Here is a 19,915-nt window from a genome sequence, read left to right on the forward strand (position 1 = left end):
AACAACACCAGATCCATGCCCAACATGGCAACATTAATCCCCACCAACTGGCGCATAATGCGCTGATTCTGGGGCAAGTAGCACAGACGGAGTAACTTGACGGTCTCATAGACATATAGCCCGGACAGGATGATTTCCTGGACGGTGAAGCCGGTCATTTGGAGTTTTTCCATGATGTTGTAGCCGAGGACGAATTTTGCGCGGATGTGTTCGGAGGTGGGGTAGGCGTTTGATCCGTACGTGAGGATGGTGGTTGGGATGTGCAGGAGGAAGATGTTGAGGGTGATCATCCATGCGACCCATCGCAGGACACGTTCGTCGTCGCAGATGACGAGGTGGAGGCGGGAGTACAGGACGATGGCTTGACCGGTGACCATTACCCACCAGCCGATGGTGAGGACGGTGACGGAGAGGGTCGAGTTGGCGGAGGTGAAGAATTTGAGAAGGAAGCCCAGTGTGTATGGAATTACTCCGAGGCAGCCGGAGAGGAGCAGGCTCCAGAAGTAGAGCCCCCGCCAGCGTCGGAAGGTGGTGAGGATGAGGATGACGAGTTCGAGGACGTTGTAGATGGAGATCGACATGAAGAAGAGGATGGTCCCTGTGAAGAGGGAGCCGTGGGTGGCGATTTCGCCGGTTATGCCGTCTAGTGGGGTTGTTGTTGTTGATACTATTGCCATGTTGCTTGGATTTTGGTGGTTTGGGAGAGAAGGAGGAGGAGGAGGAGGTGGGTGTAGTATAGTTATGTGTGGGGATAGTCGGATGTGCGGATGGTTGAATATGCGCATGTGTATGTGTGTCATATGCATAAGGAGAGTAAACGCACGAAATGTGTATCAGAAATGCTCCGCTGCGTAGCAGAAACAGTGGCAGTGGCAGTGGCAGTGTTTGGAAACCTGTCTGAGATTGATCAAGACAGTGAGCGATGGTGGCTACCTCAATCAATATAGGTGCCGGCAGATCGAGGCCACAGCCAGCCACAACGCGGCGAACTGGGATGGCGGTGGGTGATGTGTAATCGACAAAAAGTAATCTGATCTAGGGAGTCAGTTCATCGATCCACCATATATCAGATCTTCTTTTTCAAATCATGACAATAGACAATGCCAGCCCAAGCAGAAGATTCCCGCACCAGAAACAAAAGAAAGATCTGACTCACAAGCAAGCAGCAAGCAGCAAGCAGCAAAGCAATTGAATCTCAGCCCTGCACTGCACGACACAACACAGCACAACACACCGCACCGCACCGCGTCAGATTTCATCAACTCAGGTGATACACTCCATCTAAAGGAGCCATAAAACCCAGACCCAGACCCAGACCCAGACCTCCTCAGTCCAGACACAGACACATCTCGAGGAGTACAGTGGGACAGGTGCACGTCCGAGCGTCGGATCCCGGGGGGGGGGGGGGGGGGGACTGGGACTGGGACTGGGACTGGGTCGGGGACGGGGTCACGCACGAAAATAGCATCTCGCATGTATCGACTTAGTGTGATCAGGGATGTCGGGGTCGGACAGGCAGCCATCAGCCAGCGAGCTAGAGCTAGAGCTAGCTAGCTAGCTACTTAGCTAGACCAGGGGCCCAGTGCAACCTCAGCCTGAATGACATGACAGGTAAAGTGTGCGGTGTGCGGTGCGGGATGCGGTGCGGATGAGTCCCCGTCCCTGCTGAGCTTGGACGTTGCTGGCTTTGCTTTTGCGGGCGCGAGCGGAGAATGGAGGAATGAGTGAGTGGATGGATGGATGATGGATGGGGGATGGATCGAGGGGCGATGAGTGGGCGATCGATCAGGCTGGAGACTGAGAGGTCGGCAGGCGGGCAAATCGGCGGCAACCCGCATCGGAGACGTCCAATCCGTCCTTGTGGCGGAGTGTCGAGCTGGCATGGCAGTGGTAGGTAGGTAACTAATAGGGCAGATCCTACGGAGTACTTTGTAAGGGACATATTTCTGTTGTGCTCGCTACGTGCTGCCACGACCTCTGCAGATGCGGTGCTGCTGTCTTCACCGATAAACCCCGAATGCCCGACTACTGCTCTGGCTGTTGCAGACATAATTCCATTGGCAAGATTCATTCCGGATAAGGTTTTAGAGTATTACTGACGGGTCTCCACCGCCAAACATTCATCAAATGTGCAGTCCCAGACCGACTGCCTCGTGAGAACCTCGAAAGACTGAGACACGTCTATTATACTACAAGGCTCATGATCTGTATTCACTGGATATCTCATAGGTTGGTCAGGTAGTCCTCGATCTCCTCTTTGGTCAGCTTCCGGAACCGGGGTCCTTGGGAGTTCTCGACGCCTTCGAAGCCAAGCAGGTGGTCGGCGGGAGGGCCAACGATGCCTACAATCAGGGTCAGCAGTCTCTTCCACCAATGTCAATCCCAGGTATCTCACCAATCTCTATCGTGTCCCCGTTCATCTCGCCCTCGATGGTCTCCTTCAGCGTCAGCAGAGCGATGTGGATGGCGTCCTCCAGCTCGAGACCCTCGGTGTAGCGCTTCTCCAGGAAGGTCTTCGCACTCGTGGCGTGCTTGCCGATGGCCGTGGCCTTCCACGGGTAGTAACTGCCGCTGGGGTCGACCTGGTACAGACTGGGGCCGCCCTTCATGATCCCGCCCGTCTTTCCGCTGACCTTCTTGGTCTCGCCGTCCTTGTCTCCGACCTGGACCTCCGTCTCGGGCTCAACGCCCTCATCCCAACCCGCGATCAACAAGCTGACACCGTACGGTCGGACACCACCGGACTGCGTAGCCTCCTGCACCACGCGGGCCACGTCCTGCACTAATATCCGGGTGGGGGGGTATTCGTTGTAGATGCGCTTGTAGCCGGTGTGGGACACCTTGCGGGCCTTGTCCACGAGCACCCGGTAGTCGGGGCCCATGCCGGCGTAGACCATACCGATGTCGGGCGTAATCAGGGAGATCTTGGAGAGGGAGGGGGGGTCAATAAGCGGCGAGGAGGACTTCTTTTCCGTGGCCAGGACGATTCCGTTGGTGGCTGGCTAGGTCAGTGGTGGTCGGCGCTATCGGGCAGACATCCTATCCTACCTTTGATGCCAAGGGCGGTGACACCCTGGTTGACGGCGTTCAAGGCATATTCTGTAGCGGTCAGCATCACCCATGGGAGAGAGTCCGTGTTCATTACCGATCTGAACCAGCTTTCCGCTGCCAACTGTTAGCAAGATGCCGATCCTAGCTATCGGGGTGCGCTCTTACCTGGGGGAGAAGGTCGTCAGAGAGAAGGAGTAGCGATCAGCCATGGGTGCGGTTTGCCGGGGTCACAAGCTCCAGCAGGAATGAAAATGGGTGGGGATGGCGGAAGGGGAATGGAGATGGGGGATGAGGTCGAAGTGGTGGAGGGGAATGAATGAGAAGCTACGTCGGAGCTCAAGGCGACAGGATGTTGACGCAGCAGCAGCTCACTCGCTGGTCGCCCGCCAAGCCGCGCCTGGGGCGGTGACGGTAGGCGAGCGGCTAGTGCGGTTCCCACTGACCGCCTTGTCTTTCTTCTCCACATCTCGAACCTGGCCTCTTTTCTTCTCCTCTTCTCTTTTTCGCTTTTCTCCCTCCCCTCCAATCCATCCCCCTCCTCCCTCCTCCTCCCTCCTCCCACTTAATCCTGGGGGTCATCAGGTCGCTGGCGGATCTGACTCATATTAATATTATGCCACAGGCGTCTCTTCTTCTGGGGTAGAATGGACCAGCGCCGAGAGCCACTCTGGCAGTGGCCTTCCAGCTCCTCTGCTTCCGCCTTTGCCGGAGGGGACGAGACGGAAGAGACTGAACCTGAAGATACCCCTGTTGATCCGGGCGACTCTCCGCACACCATCCCCAGCGAGCACTACCCCTCGCGTACGTGTCGCATCTGCCTGGAGACGGTGCACCCCACCTTTCCTCCGCCCTCTGAGCATCTGCCGGGCTTCCTCCAGCCTCGACAGCGCGTGGTCTACGAGTCCTCCGACCCGGAGTCGGGTCGACTACTGCGCCCCTGCAAGTGCAAAGGCTCCTCCCGTTATGTGCACGAGGGATGCCTGCGGCTGTGGCGCCATGCGGACCCCGGCTATGGCAATCGGAACTTCTGGCACTGTCCGACCTGCGGCTTCCAATATCGCCTAGAGCGCCTCCGGTGGGCGCGCTGGATCAGTAGCCCGCTGACGCAGCTCGGCTTGACCCTAGTCGTCTTAATGTTTACTGTATTTTTGCTTGGTTTCATTGCTGACCCCATCATTAACCTCTACCTGGACCCTCTGGATCCCACCCTCCCGCTGGACCTGTGGGACCATCCGCCGGAAGATCCGCGCGCCTCCTGGACTGAGCACTTCGTTAAGGGTCTGGCCTCACTGGGGTTCCTGTCCTTCATCAAGGCCGTGTTCGCCTTGTCCTCGTGGCAGGGCTTGACGCTGCGCGGCACGGGGTTCCTCGGCGGTGGCCGCAATACCGGACGGAACCGCGTCGCGTGGCTGGTCATTATTATCGGGGTTGGTAGCTTTCTTTGGGTAAGTCTGCGCCGACTTTCCCACGACTCGACTAACCTGTGCAGGCGGTGTACAAGGGCGTAAGGACCTGGAGCTGCCGGGCATTAGAAAAAGCGGGCGAGAAGGTCATGGATGTGACGTTGCCGGACGACGACGAGGAGAAGTCCGAAAGTAAGAAGGAAGATTGATCAGCATACCTCGCGACTCGTTTCGTTAGTTTATCGCACTACTTTAAGTTGTCACGCTCCTGTCAGTGGGGTGCCAATTAGTCAATGTGCGAAGAGCGACCTGACCCTCGGGAGTCCGACCACGCCTGCTAAGCGGCTCAACAGGGGAACGTTTTGTTCTTTCTGGCGGCTGCTTTTTCCACCAGGCCGGTCTGGACGGAGGGCGACCTGCAGCTTCGATCCGTATAGGCGCTCCGTCAGCTTGCTGTCGGTCTGCTCGGGGCGTTTTGCCCGGGGCGTTTTCCGTGAGCGTTTTCGATCCATTGCAGTACACTAGCGTATACCCTGTTAATATTATTGTTATCATTATCCAATCAGACTTGTGTAGGTGTGTGTAGATGTGTGTCTCGCATTCCCTTAGTCATACGCTGCTAGTATAAATATAAAACGTGCCAACCTTCAGTACCATGAGCCGCCCAAAACAGAGTATCCGCACTTGACCTGCAAAGTATAAATTCCCGCTGTTTTTGCTGAGATAGGAATGAAACCGGAACACTATATTTAATAGGTAACTGTCAATATTCACCATGTTCTTCTTATGCTGGCTGACCTCCTATTCTTGACAATAAACCGCCCAGGTTGGAATTTTAGTGTTGTGGCTTAAAGGATGCACGGGAAGGGCCGTTCCGTGAGGCTGATCGGTGATGAACTATAAGGAGCATGTCTTTCTCTCCAGGATCTCTCTCCTTGTATGTTTACTGCGGTTGTCTTGGGAAATGATTGATAGATAATAATAGAGGATCATCCTCAGTAACTGAGGTTAAAGATTTTCTTGATTTGCTGACAGCAAGACCATGATCTGAGTTATGTATATTACTTAGAAGGAGCTCCGCCGCTGTCCTCAAATCCCTGAAAAGGAGATTAAACAGATACTACGTCATGATAGGCACGTGTCTGGATACTTTTTATGACTCAAGACCGGTAGCTGTCCTGTCCAGATAACTTCTGTGATAGTTGATGATAGTTGAAACTATCCTTTTTTCCCCTTCAATCTATTCACTCAATATCCAAAGTGCAAGATGAATGTTAACCAGGCTGTCTACTACTATCCTACCAGGATACTGCACAGCACGACTATTCACCGTTACTGCCACTGCCCACTCCCGAGTGATGAAAGTGAATAGCGCGCCCCAAGTGTTGTCTGCGGTGTGAGTCCTTCTCCTCTCGGCGTGTTTGTTGATCCTCACTCTTGCCTCCTCCTTCCTTCTCTTTCTGTCTGCACAGTAATCTGACATCCTTTCCAGCTCCTTGCCTGCTTAAATCTGATCCCGCTTCCCGCCCTGCAGGCCGTGAGCGCGCTCATTATGGCGTTCTCCTACAGTTCCAGCCCCAATGACCCAATCTCAACGCGCCTCACCTTCATCCCCAGTGACGCGAGACCCGCCAGCACCAGACCATGTCCGGACGCCTCTCTCCTCGACCGACCCGTCACGCCAGACGCCAGCCTCTACGAGATGTTTACGAGAAACCTTGCATTTCTGCAGCAACGCTTCGAGGATGCCGAGGACGACGCTACCAGCAACAACGCGGAGGAGATCTTTCGGATGGAGATGGAGGGGTCGGACTCTTCTTCGAAGCCCCTCCGCAAGAGCACCCGACAGACTCGCGTAGACTCGGGTGTTGAGATGGAGGTGAATGATGGACCTGGACCTTCGGTGCGCGGTCCTGCAGCAAGTGAGTCTCGCGACGAGCCTCTCTCCACTGCCCCTGAAGCCGACTCCCGCACTGAGCCCTTCCCCGAGTACTGGCAATCGTGCGAGACCCAGGACGCCCACGTGGACGAGCAGCTCGAGCAGGCCTACCGATACGCCATCTCCAAGGTCTGCGAGGAAGTGATCCGCTTTCGCGACCTCGACGCGAGTGTGACCTCCCCTCTGCCGTTCGCCATGGATAGCCTCAACCCCAGTCCCAGCACCCCCGCAACGACCGACGGCAATGTCGACAGCAACAACAGAGACACCGACACCCCCGTTCCTCCCACGACCCAGCCAGAGGCCCCGATGCCCCAGCCCCAGCTCTTCGACGTCCCGGCCGCCTATCCCACTCACGAGCGCGAATGCTCGGAGGAATGGAAGCAGGAGACCCTCGCGGACGTCAAGCGTCTGATCCTGTCGGACAAATTGAAAACCGATACCAAGCGTCGCTTCATCGCCATGTGCAATCTGATCCTGCGCATCGAATACCTCCTCTTCCGTCGTCATCCGGTCCCCGTCGATCCGGTCACCTCGTTGAGCACCGAGGAAGTCGAGGAGGTGTTCTACCACGCCACCGAATTGATCAAGTACGTCACCATCATCGACAACATCCTGACCCAGGAGTACGCCTGGGCCCAACGCGTGCAGTATTCGGTCGCGTTTATTGCCAGCGACACGAGGTTCAATGTCGTGATGCGCTTCAAGAATATGTCTGAGGTTATTATCAGGTCTGTCCTTCCCTTTCCTCGCGTCCCAACCTCTCCATCATAACCATACCATCTGACTCTATGTATCCACATAACAGACATCTCAAAAAGCCCCGACCAACCGAACAACAGCTCCTCACCCTCGTCCTCGACTTCTACGACACCTTCATGTACCGAGACTACCTCAAAACGCACCCCAAGCCCGTCGAAATAGAGGCCTACTGGGACCCGACCCGCGAGCAGCTCACTGCTTACCTCGCCCAGATCTGGAACACCATCAACCACTCCATCGAGATGTATGACGCCATCGTGCAGGTCAACTCCGATCTGAAGGAGACGTATGTCGGCCCAGCGTTCCGCGATATGGAAGAAGCCCCGCGCATCTGGCGCGATGTGCTGGTGGGGCATTATTTGGAGCAGGAGCGCGCAAGACTGAGGGCTGTGATGAGGCAGGGGGGGAGTCAGCAGGGTCAGGGAGAGGCAGCTGCTCAGGCGCAGGGTCAGGCTCAGGTCCAGACTGCATCCCAGCCTCTAGCTCAGACACAGACACAGACCCAAGCTCAAGCTCAAGCTCAAACCCCCGCCCAAGCCTACGCCCAAGCGCAAATCCAAGCGCACGCCAAAGCCCTCGCCCAGGCCCAGGCCCACACGCAGGCACAGTTCCAGCCAACGACCCCTTCCCAGCGAGACGGACAGGGCCTGAGAAGACGCCGCGGAGTGCAATTCGTCCCTAAACCTCGACGGAACGATTGGTGAGCTCATCTCATTATCTGATATGCTTGCAGCTTGCAGCTTGCAGCTTGGGATTGGGATTGGGATTGGGAATGTTTGGAAGGACGAGACTGGGAATGATGGCATGGTGGAATGGGATGGGGGTATTTGTTATTGGATGCAGGAATGGGGACGGTGGAAGACTTACTCACTTACATACCTATCTATCTATCTATGATGGGAACAAAGAACCGGTTACCAAGCACGGAGGGACGGGGCAGGAGAGAACAAGATTAATATGGATATGGATATGGATATGCAGGTGGACATGCACATGGATATGCACATGGCTATGAATCGAACCCGAAACCCGAAACCCAAAACCCGGGGAAGAAAAGGTGCAATGGAGACGAAGATGAAGTGGAATAACCCGAATTCGAAAGAAAAGAAACGCGTTGACATTGACATTGACATTGACATTGGAAAATAACAGAAAAGGAAGAAAAGAAAATCGAAATTAAGAAACATCATGCTTGGTCGGGGAAGTGAGGATGGGATGGAGGATGGACCGAGTGGTATCTATTTACTTGTTTGTATCTATCATCGCGGTTGTTTAGCTGGGGTACTAGACAAATGATGATATGATATGGTATGATACCTATGATCCTATGACATTGTAGTACATTAAACTTAGTAGATAGACAAGGAGGGGTTTGGGACCTGGTATACTGAACACTCGTCCCATAGGGATACTAAATATCAAATACCGAATACCCGTGCAAGAAAACCACTTGGCTAGAAGGAAGGCGTGCAGACACCTACGTAGACATGTGATATACATACAATCCAACAATTCAAACATCTCCTCATCCTATAGTACCACCAACCCAAACACCCACCCACCAAACCAAGCATCAAGCATCACAATCCCTAAACCCCTCCAACCGAAACAGCCTCTTCGCATTATCCCTCCCAATCGCCCTCACCACATCCGCCCCCAACTCCTCCCCCAACCCCCCTCCCCCTCCACCTCCCCATCCCACCACCCACACGCATCCCCAAACGTCTCAAACGGATAATCCACACTAAACAGAATCCTCTCCCACCCGACCTCCCTCACACAAAACCTGAGCGTCTCGCTCGAAAAGTGCCCGCTGGTGGTAATCCACAAATTGTCCCGAAAATAGTCCCTAATGGTGCGCTTACACGTCTCCTGGAGCCCGAGATGTTTCTTGCGGTCCTCGAACCAGTGGTTGATCCGCCACATGTCGAAGGGGATGTGTTCGCCCAGATGCCCTAGGATGACCTGGAGCGTGGGGTGGCGGTCGAAAACCCCGTTCGTGACCATGCCCAGGACGTGCAGGCTGACGCCCTGCGCGAAGGAGAGCGGCGGCCCGACGAGCCATGGTCGGTCCGCCCAGAGTTTGGCGTAGATTGTGCCGGTGGGGTTGCGCGGGTGTAGGTAGATGGGCACATTCAGGGAGGTGACGGTCTCCCAGAAGGGGTCCCATTGGGGTTGGTCGTAGAAGATCATGTCGTCGCCGTCGGGGCCACTGCGTTGCGTGTCGTTGATGAGCGCGCCCTTGAAGCCGTGTTTGGTGATGCAGCGGCGGAGTTCGGCGGAGGCTTCGGCGGGGGAGTGCATGGAGAGGGTTCTGTTCGGTGTCAGTATTATCAGTCATTGGTTGTGTGTTGTTGCCGGATATAGTACATGAGATGTATATAGGAAGGAAGGGAAGAAAGGGAGGGAGGGGTCATACGCAAACGCCCCCAGCCGATCGGGCACATCCTTAATCTGCTCCGCAATATAATCGTTGATCTCGACGGCCAGGGCCTGCGCCTCCACGGGGTTCCAGATATCCTGCACGCCCGGGGCCGTATACGACAGGATCTGGTAGCCGACGCCGTGCTTGTCGGCGTACTCGAGGCGCAGCTTGGTGATGTCGGTGATCTCCTTGACGTGGGTGTCCGGGTCGGTGGAGAAGAGGCTCGCCCACCAGCGCGTCTTTTCTTCGAAGCGCGGCAGGGCGAAGGCTTCTTCGAGGATGATTTTGCCGAGCATGTTGATTATATGTGCTGATTCTGTGGGTTCGGGGGTGGTTTGGAAGGACGGAGATGGGATGGTGGTGGTGGTGGTGGTGTGACTTATATAGGTGAGGGGTTGGGACTTTGGGAGGGGTGGATAAAGTTCCGTTACCGGTACTCTGATACTTCCCCTCTTTCTGGCCGTGAGGAGTACGTGTTAGTGTCGCTGTTGGTCAGGTTAGTTTATTGCTCCTGATCGGATGGATATAGATGGCTTCCGATGGTGGAATACGGTGACATAGAGGTACTCTGTCGTACATCAGCAGCGATCTGGATAGCAGGCTGTAAGATTGGCGAAGAACATCATCCTTGACATCTTCTACTCTGCACAAGTCCATGTGGTGGACTGCTGTCCATGCGGGGTAAACAACATCCGAACCATTCGGATCCGACCTGGTTCTTGACAACGTTGCCATCCGACGTGCCTGACTGCCTGGCTGCCTGGGCGATCCGACGGGGAAGTGGAGCCCCGCACGGACCGCAGCTGTCAACACTCTCTCCCAGTACTTGTCTGTCAACTGTCAATCTGTCAACCTCACCCCGAATCCGGGTTCTTCGTTTCCGTCAGCATTGCATCCGTCAGCTTCAACTGCAGGCTTGCAGCGGGCCAGCAGGTTCAAGTCTGTCTGAAGATGCCTCCACCGTGACCATGCTTATAAAGGGAGCTGTTCCATCAGCGTATTTCAACGGTGTCCATCATACAAGCAATGGCCCGTCAGACAGCCTGTCCCACGCAGGACTCCTCGATCCTCAACATCCAGCCGGGGCCACCCTGGCTGCAGGCCATCTGCGGCGTCTTTGTCTGCCTCTGACTCTCCCATCCCCCATTCCACTATCTCCCCCCCTCCCTCCAGTTCTCCCACCAGAGGCTGACGGACGTCCTCCTCTCTCCAGCCCCCCACCCCCCGCTGGTGGCCACAAAGGCCGTCCTCGTGATGACTGGAAGGTCAGTATGGACCGCATGGACCGCATGGACCGGCCAGAAGGTGTCGTGCGGTCGGCTTCATTCTCCACGCTCCACACGGCCGCATCCCTGGATCCCATCCTGCAGGTGGCCCGTTCCTTTGTATGCAGAAACTATAACGGCCGCATCCACTCTTCACCCACTCTTCCTCTGCAGGCCTCTTTGTCCCTCTTTGTCGATCCTGCCTGGTGGCGCCATGTTCCAGGCCAGCCATCATGAATCCGGCATTCACATTCATAACCCTGCAGTCACTCACGCATCTCACCCCCTGCCGTCTGCTGCCTGTTGTTTTTCTTCTCATCTGCTGATGTCCTGCAGCGTCTTCCATGCCCGATAGTCACTATAACCGACTTGCAACACCATGTTTGGAAAGGAGGAGCCCAAAGCCTTCAAGGCTCCCATCCAGACCCCGTCCGAGACCATCGACTATAATCTCGAGCCCAAGGAGCCCGAGCCCCCCCGTGTGCATCGCGCCTTTGGCAACGCCGCCGAGCGCGCCCGCCGCAACCTCAACGCCAAACTCGCCAACCCGCTCGCTGGTTACACCCAGGACGAGCTGCGCCAGCAGGGCATCAACTTCGCCATCACCCACCAGATTGGCGACGAGGAGGATATCCGCGCCTTTGCCATGGGCGCCATGCTGGCCCAGGTCCCCGAGAAGTTCGCCGAGGTGCCGGGTCTGACCCCGGAGGAGATGGAGGTGCTGCGGAACGAGTATGAGCACCGGTGGTCGCAGCCCTGGACCATGTACCTGGTCATCGTGCTGTGCTCGCTGTCTGCGGCCGTACAGGGAATGGGTAAGTTTTCAGTATCTGGTCGCATTGCAGGCTAACTTAGCATTCAGATGAAACCGTGGTCAACGGTGCTCAGGTGTACTACAAGTCCCAATTCGGCATCGACGCGGGCAGCACCTCGCGGGCCAACTGGCTGTTAGGTCTGGTGAACTCGGCTCCGTACATGTGTTGCGCCGTGATGGGGTGCTGGCTGACCGTGCCGTTCAACTCGTGGTTCGGCCGCCGCGGCACCATCTTCATCACCTGCTGCTTCTCGGCCATCACCTGCCTCTGGCAGGGCTTCGTCAACACCTGGTGGCACATGTTCATCGCGCGCTTTGCGCTGGGCTACGGCATCGGGCCCAAGTCGGCCACCGTGCCCATCTACGCCGCCGAGACCGCGCCGCCGCCCATCCGCGGTGCCCTGGTCATGCAGTGGCAGATGTGGACGGCCTTCGGCATCATGTTTGGCTATGTCGCCGACCTCGCCTTCTTCCAGGTCGAGGACCCGCCCGGCGTGGTCGGGCTGAACTGGCGTCTGATGATGGCGTCCGCCATGGTGCCCGCCCTCTTCGTCTGCTGCTTTGTGTTCACCTGTCCCGAGTCGCCCCGTTGGTACATGACCCGCAACTGCTACGACAAGGCGTACCAGTCCATGTGCAGTCTGCGGTTTATCAAGGTCCAGGCTGCCCGCGACATGTACTACATGCACACGCTGCTGATGGCCGAGACCGACATGAAGCTGGGCCAGAACAAGCTGATCGAGCTGATTGCCGTGCCGCGAAACCGGCGCGCCATGATTGCGTCCGAGCTGGTGATGTTCATGCAACAGGTGCTTCCCCTTCCACTTTCCATGACTGATCCTTGCTGACCTGACAGTTCTGCGGTATGATCCTCAACCTCAACCCTTATCCCTCATCCCACCCCCAATACCATAACTAACCCCACCCAGGCGTCAACGTAATCGCGTACTACTCCTCCGAAATCTTCCTCGACACGGTTTCACCAGACGCGCAACTAACGATCTCCAACCAACGCAAAGCCCTCGCGGCCTCCTTCGGCTGGGGTATGATAAACTGGCTCCTGGCCATCCCGGCAGTCTACACGATCGACACCTTCGGGCGACGCAACCTCCTGCTAACCACCTTCCCCCTAATGGCCCTCTCCATGTTCTTCACGGGCTTCAGCTTCTGGATCCCAGAAGACACGCACCAATCGGCGCGAATGGGCTGCATCGCACTCGGAACCTACCTCTTCGGAGTCGTCTACTCGGTTGGCGAAGGCCCCGTGCCCTTCACCTACTCCGCCGAAGCCTACCCGCTATACGTGCGCTCGCACGGCATGGCCCTCGCCACCGCCACGACCTGGTGCTTCAACTTCCTGCTCGCCATCACCTGGCCCTCCCTCCGCGCGGCATTCACCCCCCAAGGCGCGTTTAGTTGGTACGCCGCCTGGTGTATTGTGGGCTGGTGGCTGATTCTGATGTTTATGCCGGAGACGAAGGGGAAGACCCTTGAGGAGTTGGATCAGGTGTTTTCCGTCCCGACGAGGTTTCATGCCGCGTATGGCTTGAGGCAGATTCCGTATTTTATTCGCAGGTATATCCTGCGGCAGGATGTTAAGCCTGAGATTTTGTATGAGAGGGAGGATGAGGTGAATACTGAGGCGGGGTTTAATTTGGCGGGGGACGGGGCGTGAGCTCGTGGGTGGGTGTCTTGGTGGGTTATAGTTGATAGTTGATGGTTGATGGATGGGGCTGGAGGGGGGAAAGGGAGAGGGAGAGGAATGAGGCGTTGATATACATGGATTGGACTGACTGACGGACGTGTTGATCGATTTGGACGGCATTTCGTAGATAAGCCTGGCTTCGCTACGCTGCGCTATCTACTTGGTGAGTCGGGACGGAATGGGTTGGACGACAAATCGTGGTATTGCCTATCCCCGATACCGTGCATGATTATGACTACGCTTTCTCGATTTCTTTCTTTCTCTTTACGAAGAACTTTCTTTCTTTCTGTTCAATTTCTGTTTCATTGACGATGATAACTGGTGATATCGGGGTATAATGCAATGACACAGTAATGGCAGTGGTAATGAAATGAAATCATCTCCATTTCCAGGATGTAAAAGTGCAAAAACAAAGTGTAGGGTAGGGGTCATCTTCTCAGACAGCAGTTGGTACGATTGTGGATCCGCACGATAAAACTCGGAACAGGTCTGTGTGAAATCTGTCTTCATCATAGAAGGGGGGATGTGGATATGGAGGGGAGGTGATATATAGGGAAATCGGGAAATCGGGAGGTTGAGGTGGGAAGCTGAGAAGGGATATCCTATTATCCTATCCAGATCAGCTGCGAGGCGAGATATCAAACAATCCATCCAAGCAAGGCGTCACATAAAACAGCCAAAGATAGACGGAGATGACATCTCTATCTCGCAGGATAGCATAACAAAGCATGACGAATCAAATCCGAAATGAAATCCAGAATCAGACTGACATTCTCATCGTCTGCTCTTCAGACACAGACAAGAAAACTCGCCGATGAAGATGAAGTCAAGAATGAAAAATCCAACCCCGACGGCCAATTTATACCCGCCGAAAACCACGCCTTCGCTAACCCACCAATCACGCGCCCTCCCCTGGCGCGTCGCGTCCCCGGTTTGCCGTCCCTGTTTGCCCCGTTTGGCCTGTTTGTTTCGGTCGGACCCAAAAAAAAAAGTAGAGCGCATTTTCCATCAGGCGACAGCCTGCCTGTGAGACTTTGCTTTTGGTACTCGTCTGGTGTGTGTGTGTTTTTTTCTTTCTTTCTTTTTGAGGAGTTTTGTGCTGTGTATGTTGTCTGGTCTGGTTGCTTTGTGTGTGATCTAGGTATGTATGGTCTATCCTGTCTGGTTTTGCTTCATCTGGTTTGGTTTGATCTGTCCGATCTGTTGGTTCGGATATCAGTTCATTTTATATACGCACGCATGATACTAACAGGTCCGTCTTAGATTCTTCTTCTTCGTCTCCTTCTTATCCTTCGTTTCTACCCTCACCATGGTCGACGCCCCCGAGAGCCCCGGCCGCAGGAGCAGAGTGCGCATTCCCATCCTCCCAACACCTCCACATTTCCCATCTCCAGCCACAACCATACAGACAGACAGACAGACAGACAGACAGACAGACACAGACAGCAACTAACACCCTCCAGCTCCCCAGAAGCCCATCTACCAAAATGGCGTCCGCACCACCGGTCGCGCCTTCCACTCGCCCAACTGGCGCGTAAAGCGCGCCTCCTCGCCCTCCGCCCCGTCTCCCTCCGCCGACGCCTCCTCCCCCGGCCCCCGATCCACCCCCAACACCAACACCTCGCGCCTCGCCTTCAGCAAACCCAGCCCGCATGTCCCGCAGGCCATCTCCGAGGGCCGTCGTCTCTACGTCGGCAACATGCCCTACACCGCTAAGTCCGAGGACGTGCAGGCGCTGTTCACGGCCGCGGAGTTTGCAATGTATGAAATTTACCCGACTTGCATGACATGAACACGACCATAACCATGGAAATGAGCATGAGAAGAAACAAGTGGTATAAGAGTTTGGCTGAGTCATCATAGCGAGCGCATCGATATCGCCATCGACCCCTTCACCGGCCGGAACCCGTCGTACTGTTTCGTCGACCTCGAGACCAAGGACCTGGCGGAGCGCGCGATGAACGCCCTGGACGGGAACGACATGCTCGGACGCCCCGTCAAGATCAAGCCCGGTGTCGTCAAGTCGGCCAGCGAGAGGGCCCAGATGCAGCAGTCCCAGTCCCCGCAGACCAGCCCGCGCGAGCGCTCGTCGCTGTTCGGCATGGATCGCTGGAGACGCGGCGAGTCCTCCGCCACCTCCACCCCCGTGAAGTCGGTTTCCAACAACACCGGCAGCGGCAGCAGCACCGGCGACGCCAGCAAGAGGCTGTATGTCGGCGGGTTGCCCAAGTTGACGGATCAGGAGGCCATCACCAGTAACATGATCGACTTCTTCAAGGATTACACGGTGTAAGTGATCCCATCCCTACCTAACCCCCGGTGTCGGTGTGGATGCACAGCTGGTATATGGTCATGCTAACACCAGCCCAACCCAGTGAAAACGTCAGCCGCCAATTCGCCCCCCACCCCGCCAAGCGCTTCGAGCCCGGCGACCACTACTACCTGTTCGTCGACTTCAGCAGCGCCGAGGAGGCCGAGAACGCCATGAACGCCCTCAACCGCGCCGACGGCCCGTGGGGCGCCCCGATCCGCGTGCAGCGCGCCCGCGGCGAGTCCAGCTCCCAGGAGAGACGCGCCCGGTGGGGTGGTGAGGCCGCCGCTCCCGCCGAGGAGGAGGTCCCGGTCGTCGGCGTATAGTCCGATTGACTGACCGACTGACCGACTCTGATGGATTAAAATAGACATTTGACGTTGTTACGATATGCATGGGGATCTCCCCGAAACAAAAAATCACGACTTACCTCTCTCTTTCTCCCGACCCCCTCTCTCCCTCTCTCTCTCTCTCCCCCCCCCCGTTATGTTCAGCCGGCTGTGAGGTGTGAGATATCGGGTCGGGCTGGACTGGTATCAATTGCATTGTTTGGTTGGATTGCTGGAATTCTGGATTGTTGCATAGCTGATGGCTGATTGCTGATTTCTGCATGGCTCTATGGTTGGCATCTGCTCCAGGACGCATCCCGGAGGGGCGAGCTCAAAAGTGTATACATGTACTGTACAGACGGGCTAGACTTAATGGCCTGGTTTAATGTCGATAAAATAGAATAGGTAAATACTCAATAGCCCAGCAAATACATATAGACCGTACCAGGGACCGTTGCTCTTTCACTAGCTGTATTTATGGGTGCTATTTATTCGTGACCGAATCGACCGAATGGGACTAGATGGGACTATCTACAGAATAGGGTCGGTCAGGGGAGACCGAGATGGAAAATCGCTCATCCCTCGGCAGGGAGTGGCTGTCAAGACTCCTTCTAGACGGACCGCCGGCATGCTCCGTCCCACTGGAATCATGCAAGGGGCCCAATCGGCGTGGCTCCATATCTCATCCTACAAACAACTATACCATTCATCTGGGTTAGATATTGATTACTATCTCTGTATTGTTCAGCGGCTAGATCCTAGTTACCGAGTTAATTATAGTAGTAGCAAAAAAAAAAAAAAAATAACGTCTGTCTGCCCCTGAAGAAAATCCCTCCTGGAATGGCCCGACTCCGCCCGTTACGATTTCACCCGAAAGCATCACGTGGGGCGAGGCAAATGGTCGGTCTGCCTGGCCAGCCAGACACAGACAACCTGGGGAAATCCCGCAAATTCCAGACTCCGGATTCTTTCTTCGCTCTTTTCTGCTCCTTTTCATCGGGGTTGCGAGTTGCGAGTGTGTGCGTGAGTATATGATTGTGTGTGTCTGTCTGTCTCTGCCTGCCTGGAACTACCGTCACTACTACTACCTTTACTCCTACTCCTATACACTACTGCTGCTGCTGCCCCGCGGCATGACGTCTGTGCTCCTCGTCGCCTTCACCGCATCGACCTCTTCTGTTGGCTTCATGGCATCATCGCATACACCCAACTAACTCGACCCGACCAAAACTCTTCTCGCTCTTCCTTTCCCGTGAGGCAGCCGGATCTGTCTGATTCGGGCCATTCTCGTCCCCTCCCTCCTCCCTGCCGTCCTCCATTCCGACCGTATACTTTAAGAATCTCGGCTGTCGCTGTCGCCCCCCTCCCCGCTCCGTCTCATCTCCCCTCTTCCCTTCTCCCGAGCACCTGGCCGAGGTCGAGAGCCCATCACAGCACATCACAATCGGTGAATCCGAAATCGAAGCGCCGCAATCATGTCTTCCGGCGCGATTCGCAGGGGCAATGGCCATAATTACTTTGCTAGTGTAAGTGGCTGTCTGGACTGGATTGGGTCCTCGGGTGCCGGTGCTCTCAGCCCTCTCCCCGCTAACCTTCGCAGTCAGATGAGTCGAAAATCTGCGTCGTCATGGTTGGCCTCCCAGCCCGAGGCAAGAGTCTCATCGCCGGAAAGGGTATGCTCCCTCGGACCACTACACCAGATCACAAGCCAAGCTAACTCCCTCAGCAATGCGATACCTAGCCTGGGTCGGCATCCCCGCTCGCGTGTTCAACGTCGGCACGTATCGCCGACAAGGCACCCCCCAGCCCAACGCGACGTTCTTCGACCCGCACAACTCGGAAGGCGAGAAGATGCGCCGCGCCGCGGCCGAGGAGGCCGTGTCGGACATGCTGCAGTGGTTCCGGGCCGGGAAGGGCGTGGTGGCGATTCTGGATGCCACCAACTCCACGAAAGAGCGCCGGCGGTGGATCAACGAGCGCTGCGCCGAGGCCGACGTCGAGACCCTCTACGTCGAGTCGATATGCGACGACGAGGACCTCATCATGAACAATATCCTCGAGGTCAAGACCACCTCGCCCGACTACAAGGGGCAGGACCCTGAAGAGGCTGCTCTCGACTTCCGGAACCGGATCCGCAATTACGAGAAGTCGTACGAGACTATCGATGATAATGAGAAGCATTTCACCTATGTTAAGCTCATCAATGTCGGCTCGACTGTCATCATTAACCAGATTAAGGACTATCTGTCTAGTCGCCTGGTTTACTATATCCAGAATTTGCATATTAAGCCGCGCTCTATCTGGTTGTCTCGGGTAGGTTTTTCAATCTTCTTCAATCGAGAATCCCATCTAACAACCCCAGCACGGCGAATCAGAATACAATCTCACCGGGAAAATCGGCGGCGACTCGAACATCTCGGAGCGCGGCGAGGCGTACGCGCGGGCCCTGCCGGGGCTGATGAAGAAATCCGGGGTGCCCCCCAACACGAAGATCGTGATCTGGACCTCAACGCTACGCCGAACCATCCAGACCGCGCGTCACCTCAAAGCCGAGACGGGATACGAGAAACTCGAATGGAAGGCGCTGGACGAGCTCGACTCGGGCATGTGCGACGGGCTGACCTACGAGGAGATCGCGCAGAAATACCCGGAGGACTTCGCGGCACGCGACGAAGACAAGTACAACTACCGGTATCGCGGCGGCGAGTCCTACCGCGACGTGGTCATCCGCCTCGAGCCGATCATCATGGAGCTGGAGCGCAGCGAGAACGTCATCATCGTCACCCACCAGGCCGTCCTCCGCTGCATCTACGCCTACTTCCTCAATACCCCCCAGGAGCAGAGCCCGTGGATGGAGGTGCCCCTGCACACCCTCATCAAGCTCACCCCGCGCGCCTACGGCACCGAGGAGCAGCGCTTCAAGGCCGATATCCCTGCCGTCTCGACCTGGCGGGCCAAGGGCACCTCCGCCAAACACCAGGAATATCCGACCGAGATTAAGACGTGAGAGTGAGATTCATCCATCCGATTCCGCGCTGGATGGGGATGGATGCTCGGTTCGTGTACAGCTTCCTGTCCGGTCTGTCTGTCTATATTATATTATAGAGTAATTGTACGTCTTGGTATAGCTTAACATAGCCTGCCTTGGCAGCACTAGGTACATGACATGACATGCTGCCTGGGATGGTTGATTCAGGGATAGATGGGGATGTGGATGATAGTTGGCTTGACTTGACTTGACCTGACTTAGCTTGGCGAGACGTCATCCGGTTTAGCGATAGATTAGAATACATACCGGTTCTGAATATATATGAGTGAAGTAAAAAACACACACACACACACACACACACACACACACACACACACACACACACACACCTTTACTCCTACTGAACATGAATCCATTTATTACCACCTGTAGTATCTTCTGTCCAGGTAGTAAGTACCATCTCTTTGTCCAGCTGGGTTCATAATGTAGTAATTATTAAGTAGTAAGTAAGTAGTTAGTACTGGTAAATAGTGTCTGCCATATCGGCTCATTCCCGCCAGACGATAGGCGGTAGGCGGTATCTACTAGGTGGTACTATAGGTGATAGGGGGTAGGTGGTAAGTAGGCGGTCAGCCATACCACCAGCTAGCTCTACACTAACCAGCCCGTCGTCACCGCCGGAGGTATAGACAGCTCTCCGCTATCGTCCCTGCCACCCACTCACTCCCACCCACCGCACATCTTCCTCGCTCTCCGCACAATGCTGCCGCCACAATTACAACCGTCTTAACTCCTTCAATCTGCTGCTCTCATACGCCCTGCCACTAGAAATGACTCTCTTCGCTGAGGACGGCTAGGCGACTCTATATACATATTCATCACATCACATCACACTCTATTAGATTACACCGCACTGGTGTAC

The 19,915-nt window shown here is 55.6% G+C and overlaps 8 protein-coding genes across 8 annotated transcripts; 5 read left to right on the top strand and 3 right to left on the bottom strand.

The window, feature by feature from the left end:
- On the bottom strand, positions 1 to 677 carry BO70DRAFT_283688 (uncharacterized protein; the record flags this gene model as incomplete). Its single annotated transcript, XM_025539101.1, has 1 exon — positions 1 to 677. A coding segment is annotated over one exon (677 nt), but the record flags the coding sequence as incomplete, so codon positions are not given.
- Positions 678 to 2,035: 1,358 nt separating this feature from the next.
- Positions 2,036 to 3,374, bottom strand: pre8 (proteasome core particle subunit alpha 2). Its single transcript, XM_025542208.1, has 5 exons — positions 3,217 to 3,374; positions 3,146 to 3,165; positions 3,049 to 3,099; positions 2,396 to 2,998; positions 2,036 to 2,342 (listed from the first exon to the last, which is right to left on the bottom strand). The coding sequence occupies exons 1-5, from the start codon at positions 3,258 to 3,260 to the stop codon at positions 2,224 to 2,226; spliced, it is 837 nt and encodes a 278-aa protein (XP_025403081.1). The 5' UTR covers positions 3,261 to 3,374; the 3' UTR covers positions 2,036 to 2,223.
- Positions 3,375 to 3,582: 208 nt separating this feature from the next.
- BO70DRAFT_358095 (uncharacterized protein) lies at positions 3,583 to 5,016 on the top strand. Its single transcript, XM_025542209.1, has 2 exons — positions 3,583 to 4,496; positions 4,541 to 5,016. Exons 1-2 carry the CDS (start codon positions 3,696 to 3,698, stop codon positions 4,661 to 4,663), a joined length of 924 nt encoding a protein of 307 aa, XP_025403082.1. The 5' UTR covers positions 3,583 to 3,695; the 3' UTR covers positions 4,664 to 5,016.
- Positions 5,017 to 6,429: 1,413 nt separating this feature from the next.
- BO70DRAFT_277543 (uncharacterized protein) lies at positions 6,430 to 7,541 on the top strand (the record flags this gene model as incomplete). The annotated part of the gene is made up of 2 exons (XM_025538999.1): positions 6,430 to 7,124; positions 7,202 to 7,541. Coding segments are annotated over 2 exons (1,035 nt in total), but the record flags the coding sequence as incomplete, so codon positions are not given.
- A 935-nt stretch (positions 7,542 to 8,476) lies between these two features.
- BO70DRAFT_328440 (amidohydrolase family protein) lies at positions 8,477 to 10,169 on the bottom strand. The gene is made up of 3 exons (XM_025540739.1): positions 9,575 to 10,169; positions 8,845 to 9,469; positions 8,477 to 8,818 (listed from the first exon to the last, which is right to left on the bottom strand). The coding sequence occupies exons 1-3, from the start codon at positions 9,874 to 9,876 to the stop codon at positions 8,729 to 8,731; spliced, it is 1,017 nt and encodes a 338-aa protein (XP_025403084.1). The 5' UTR covers positions 9,877 to 10,169; the 3' UTR covers positions 8,477 to 8,728.
- Positions 10,170 to 11,224: 1,055 nt separating this feature from the next.
- On the top strand, positions 11,225 to 13,334 carry BO70DRAFT_284037 (MFS sugar transporter; the record flags this gene model as incomplete). Its single annotated transcript, XM_025539111.1, has 4 exons — positions 11,225 to 11,660; positions 11,708 to 12,468; positions 12,516 to 12,522; positions 12,589 to 13,334. 4 exons carry the CDS (start codon positions 11,225 to 11,227, stop codon positions 13,332 to 13,334), a joined length of 1,950 nt encoding a protein of 649 aa, XP_025403085.1.
- A 1,066-nt stretch (positions 13,335 to 14,400) lies between these two features.
- BO70DRAFT_425605 (ribonucleoprotein) lies at positions 14,401 to 16,134 on the top strand. The gene is made up of 5 exons (XM_025547706.1): positions 14,401 to 14,505; positions 14,628 to 14,712; positions 14,836 to 15,125; positions 15,228 to 15,653; positions 15,740 to 16,134. The coding sequence occupies exons 2-5, from the start codon at positions 14,674 to 14,676 to the stop codon at positions 15,999 to 16,001; spliced, it is 1,017 nt and encodes a 338-aa protein (XP_025403086.1). The 5' UTR covers positions 14,401 to 14,505; positions 14,628 to 14,673; the 3' UTR covers positions 16,002 to 16,134.
- A 1,595-nt stretch (positions 16,135 to 17,729) lies between these two features.
- Positions 17,730 to 19,321, top strand: BO70DRAFT_358100 (bifunctional nucleoside/nucleotide kinase/histidine phosphatase family protein; the record flags this gene model as incomplete). The annotated part of the gene is made up of 2 exons (XM_025542210.1): positions 17,730 to 18,317; positions 18,367 to 19,321. The coding sequence occupies 2 exons, from the start codon at positions 17,733 to 17,735 to the stop codon at positions 19,009 to 19,011; spliced, it is 1,230 nt and encodes a 409-aa protein (XP_025403087.1). The 3' UTR covers positions 19,012 to 19,321.
- Positions 19,322 to 19,915: the final 594 nt, after the last annotated feature.

This window comes from Aspergillus heteromorphus, assembly GCF_003184545.1.
Source record: "Aspergillus heteromorphus CBS 117.55 chromosome Unknown BO70scaffold_2, whole genome shotgun sequence".
NCBI classification, from domain to species: domain Eukaryota; kingdom Fungi; phylum Ascomycota; class Eurotiomycetes; order Eurotiales; family Aspergillaceae; genus Aspergillus; species Aspergillus heteromorphus.

What these genes read in the sequence shown, in the direction of transcription:
- pre8 (XM_025542208.1), bottom strand. Translation starts at nt 3,260, where the DNA reads ATGGCTGATCGCTACTCCTTCTCTCTGACGACCTTCTCCCCCAG. An exon ending in CTGACGACCTTCTCCCCCAG is followed by an intron (nt 3,166 to 3,216) that starts GTAAGAGCGCAC and finishes AACAGTTGGCAG; the next exon opens with CGGAAAGCTGGTTCAGATCG. An exon ending in CGGAAAGCTGGTTCAGATCG is followed by an intron (nt 3,100 to 3,145) that starts GTAATGAACACG and finishes TGACCGCTACAG; the next exon opens with AATATGCCTTGAACGCCGTC.
- BO70DRAFT_358095 (XM_025542209.1), top strand. Translation starts at nt 3,696, where the DNA reads ATGGACCAGCGCCGAGAGCCACTCTGGCAGTGGCCTTCCAGCTCCTCT. An exon ending in GGGTTGGTAGCTTTCTTTGG is followed by an intron (nt 4,497 to 4,540) that starts GTAAGTCTGCGC and finishes TAACCTGTGCAG; the next exon opens with GCGGTGTACAAGGGCGTAAG.
- BO70DRAFT_328440 (XM_025540739.1), bottom strand. Translation starts at nt 9,876, where the DNA reads ATGCTCGGCAAAATCATCCTCGAAGAAGCCTTCGCCCTGCCGCGCTTC. An exon ending in GATCGGCTGGGGGCGTTTGC is followed by an intron (nt 9,470 to 9,574) that starts GTATGACCCCTC and finishes GACACCGAACAG; the next exon opens with AACCCTCTCCATGCACTCCC. An exon ending in GTGGGTGGTGGGATGGGGAG is followed by an intron (nt 8,819 to 8,844) that starts GTGGAGGGGGAG and finishes GGGTTGGGGGAG; the next exon opens with GAGTTGGGGGCGGATGTGGT.
- BO70DRAFT_425605 (XM_025547706.1), top strand. Translation starts at nt 14,674, where the DNA reads ATGGTCGACGCCCCCGAGAGCCCCGGCCGCAGGAGCAGA. An exon ending in ACGGCCGCGGAGTTTGCAAT is followed by an intron (nt 15,126 to 15,227) that starts GTATGAAATTTA and finishes GAGTCATCATAG; the next exon opens with CGAGCGCATCGATATCGCCA. An exon ending in TTCTTCAAGGATTACACGGT is followed by an intron (nt 15,654 to 15,739) that starts GTAAGTGATCCC and finishes AGCCCAACCCAG; the next exon opens with TGAAAACGTCAGCCGCCAAT.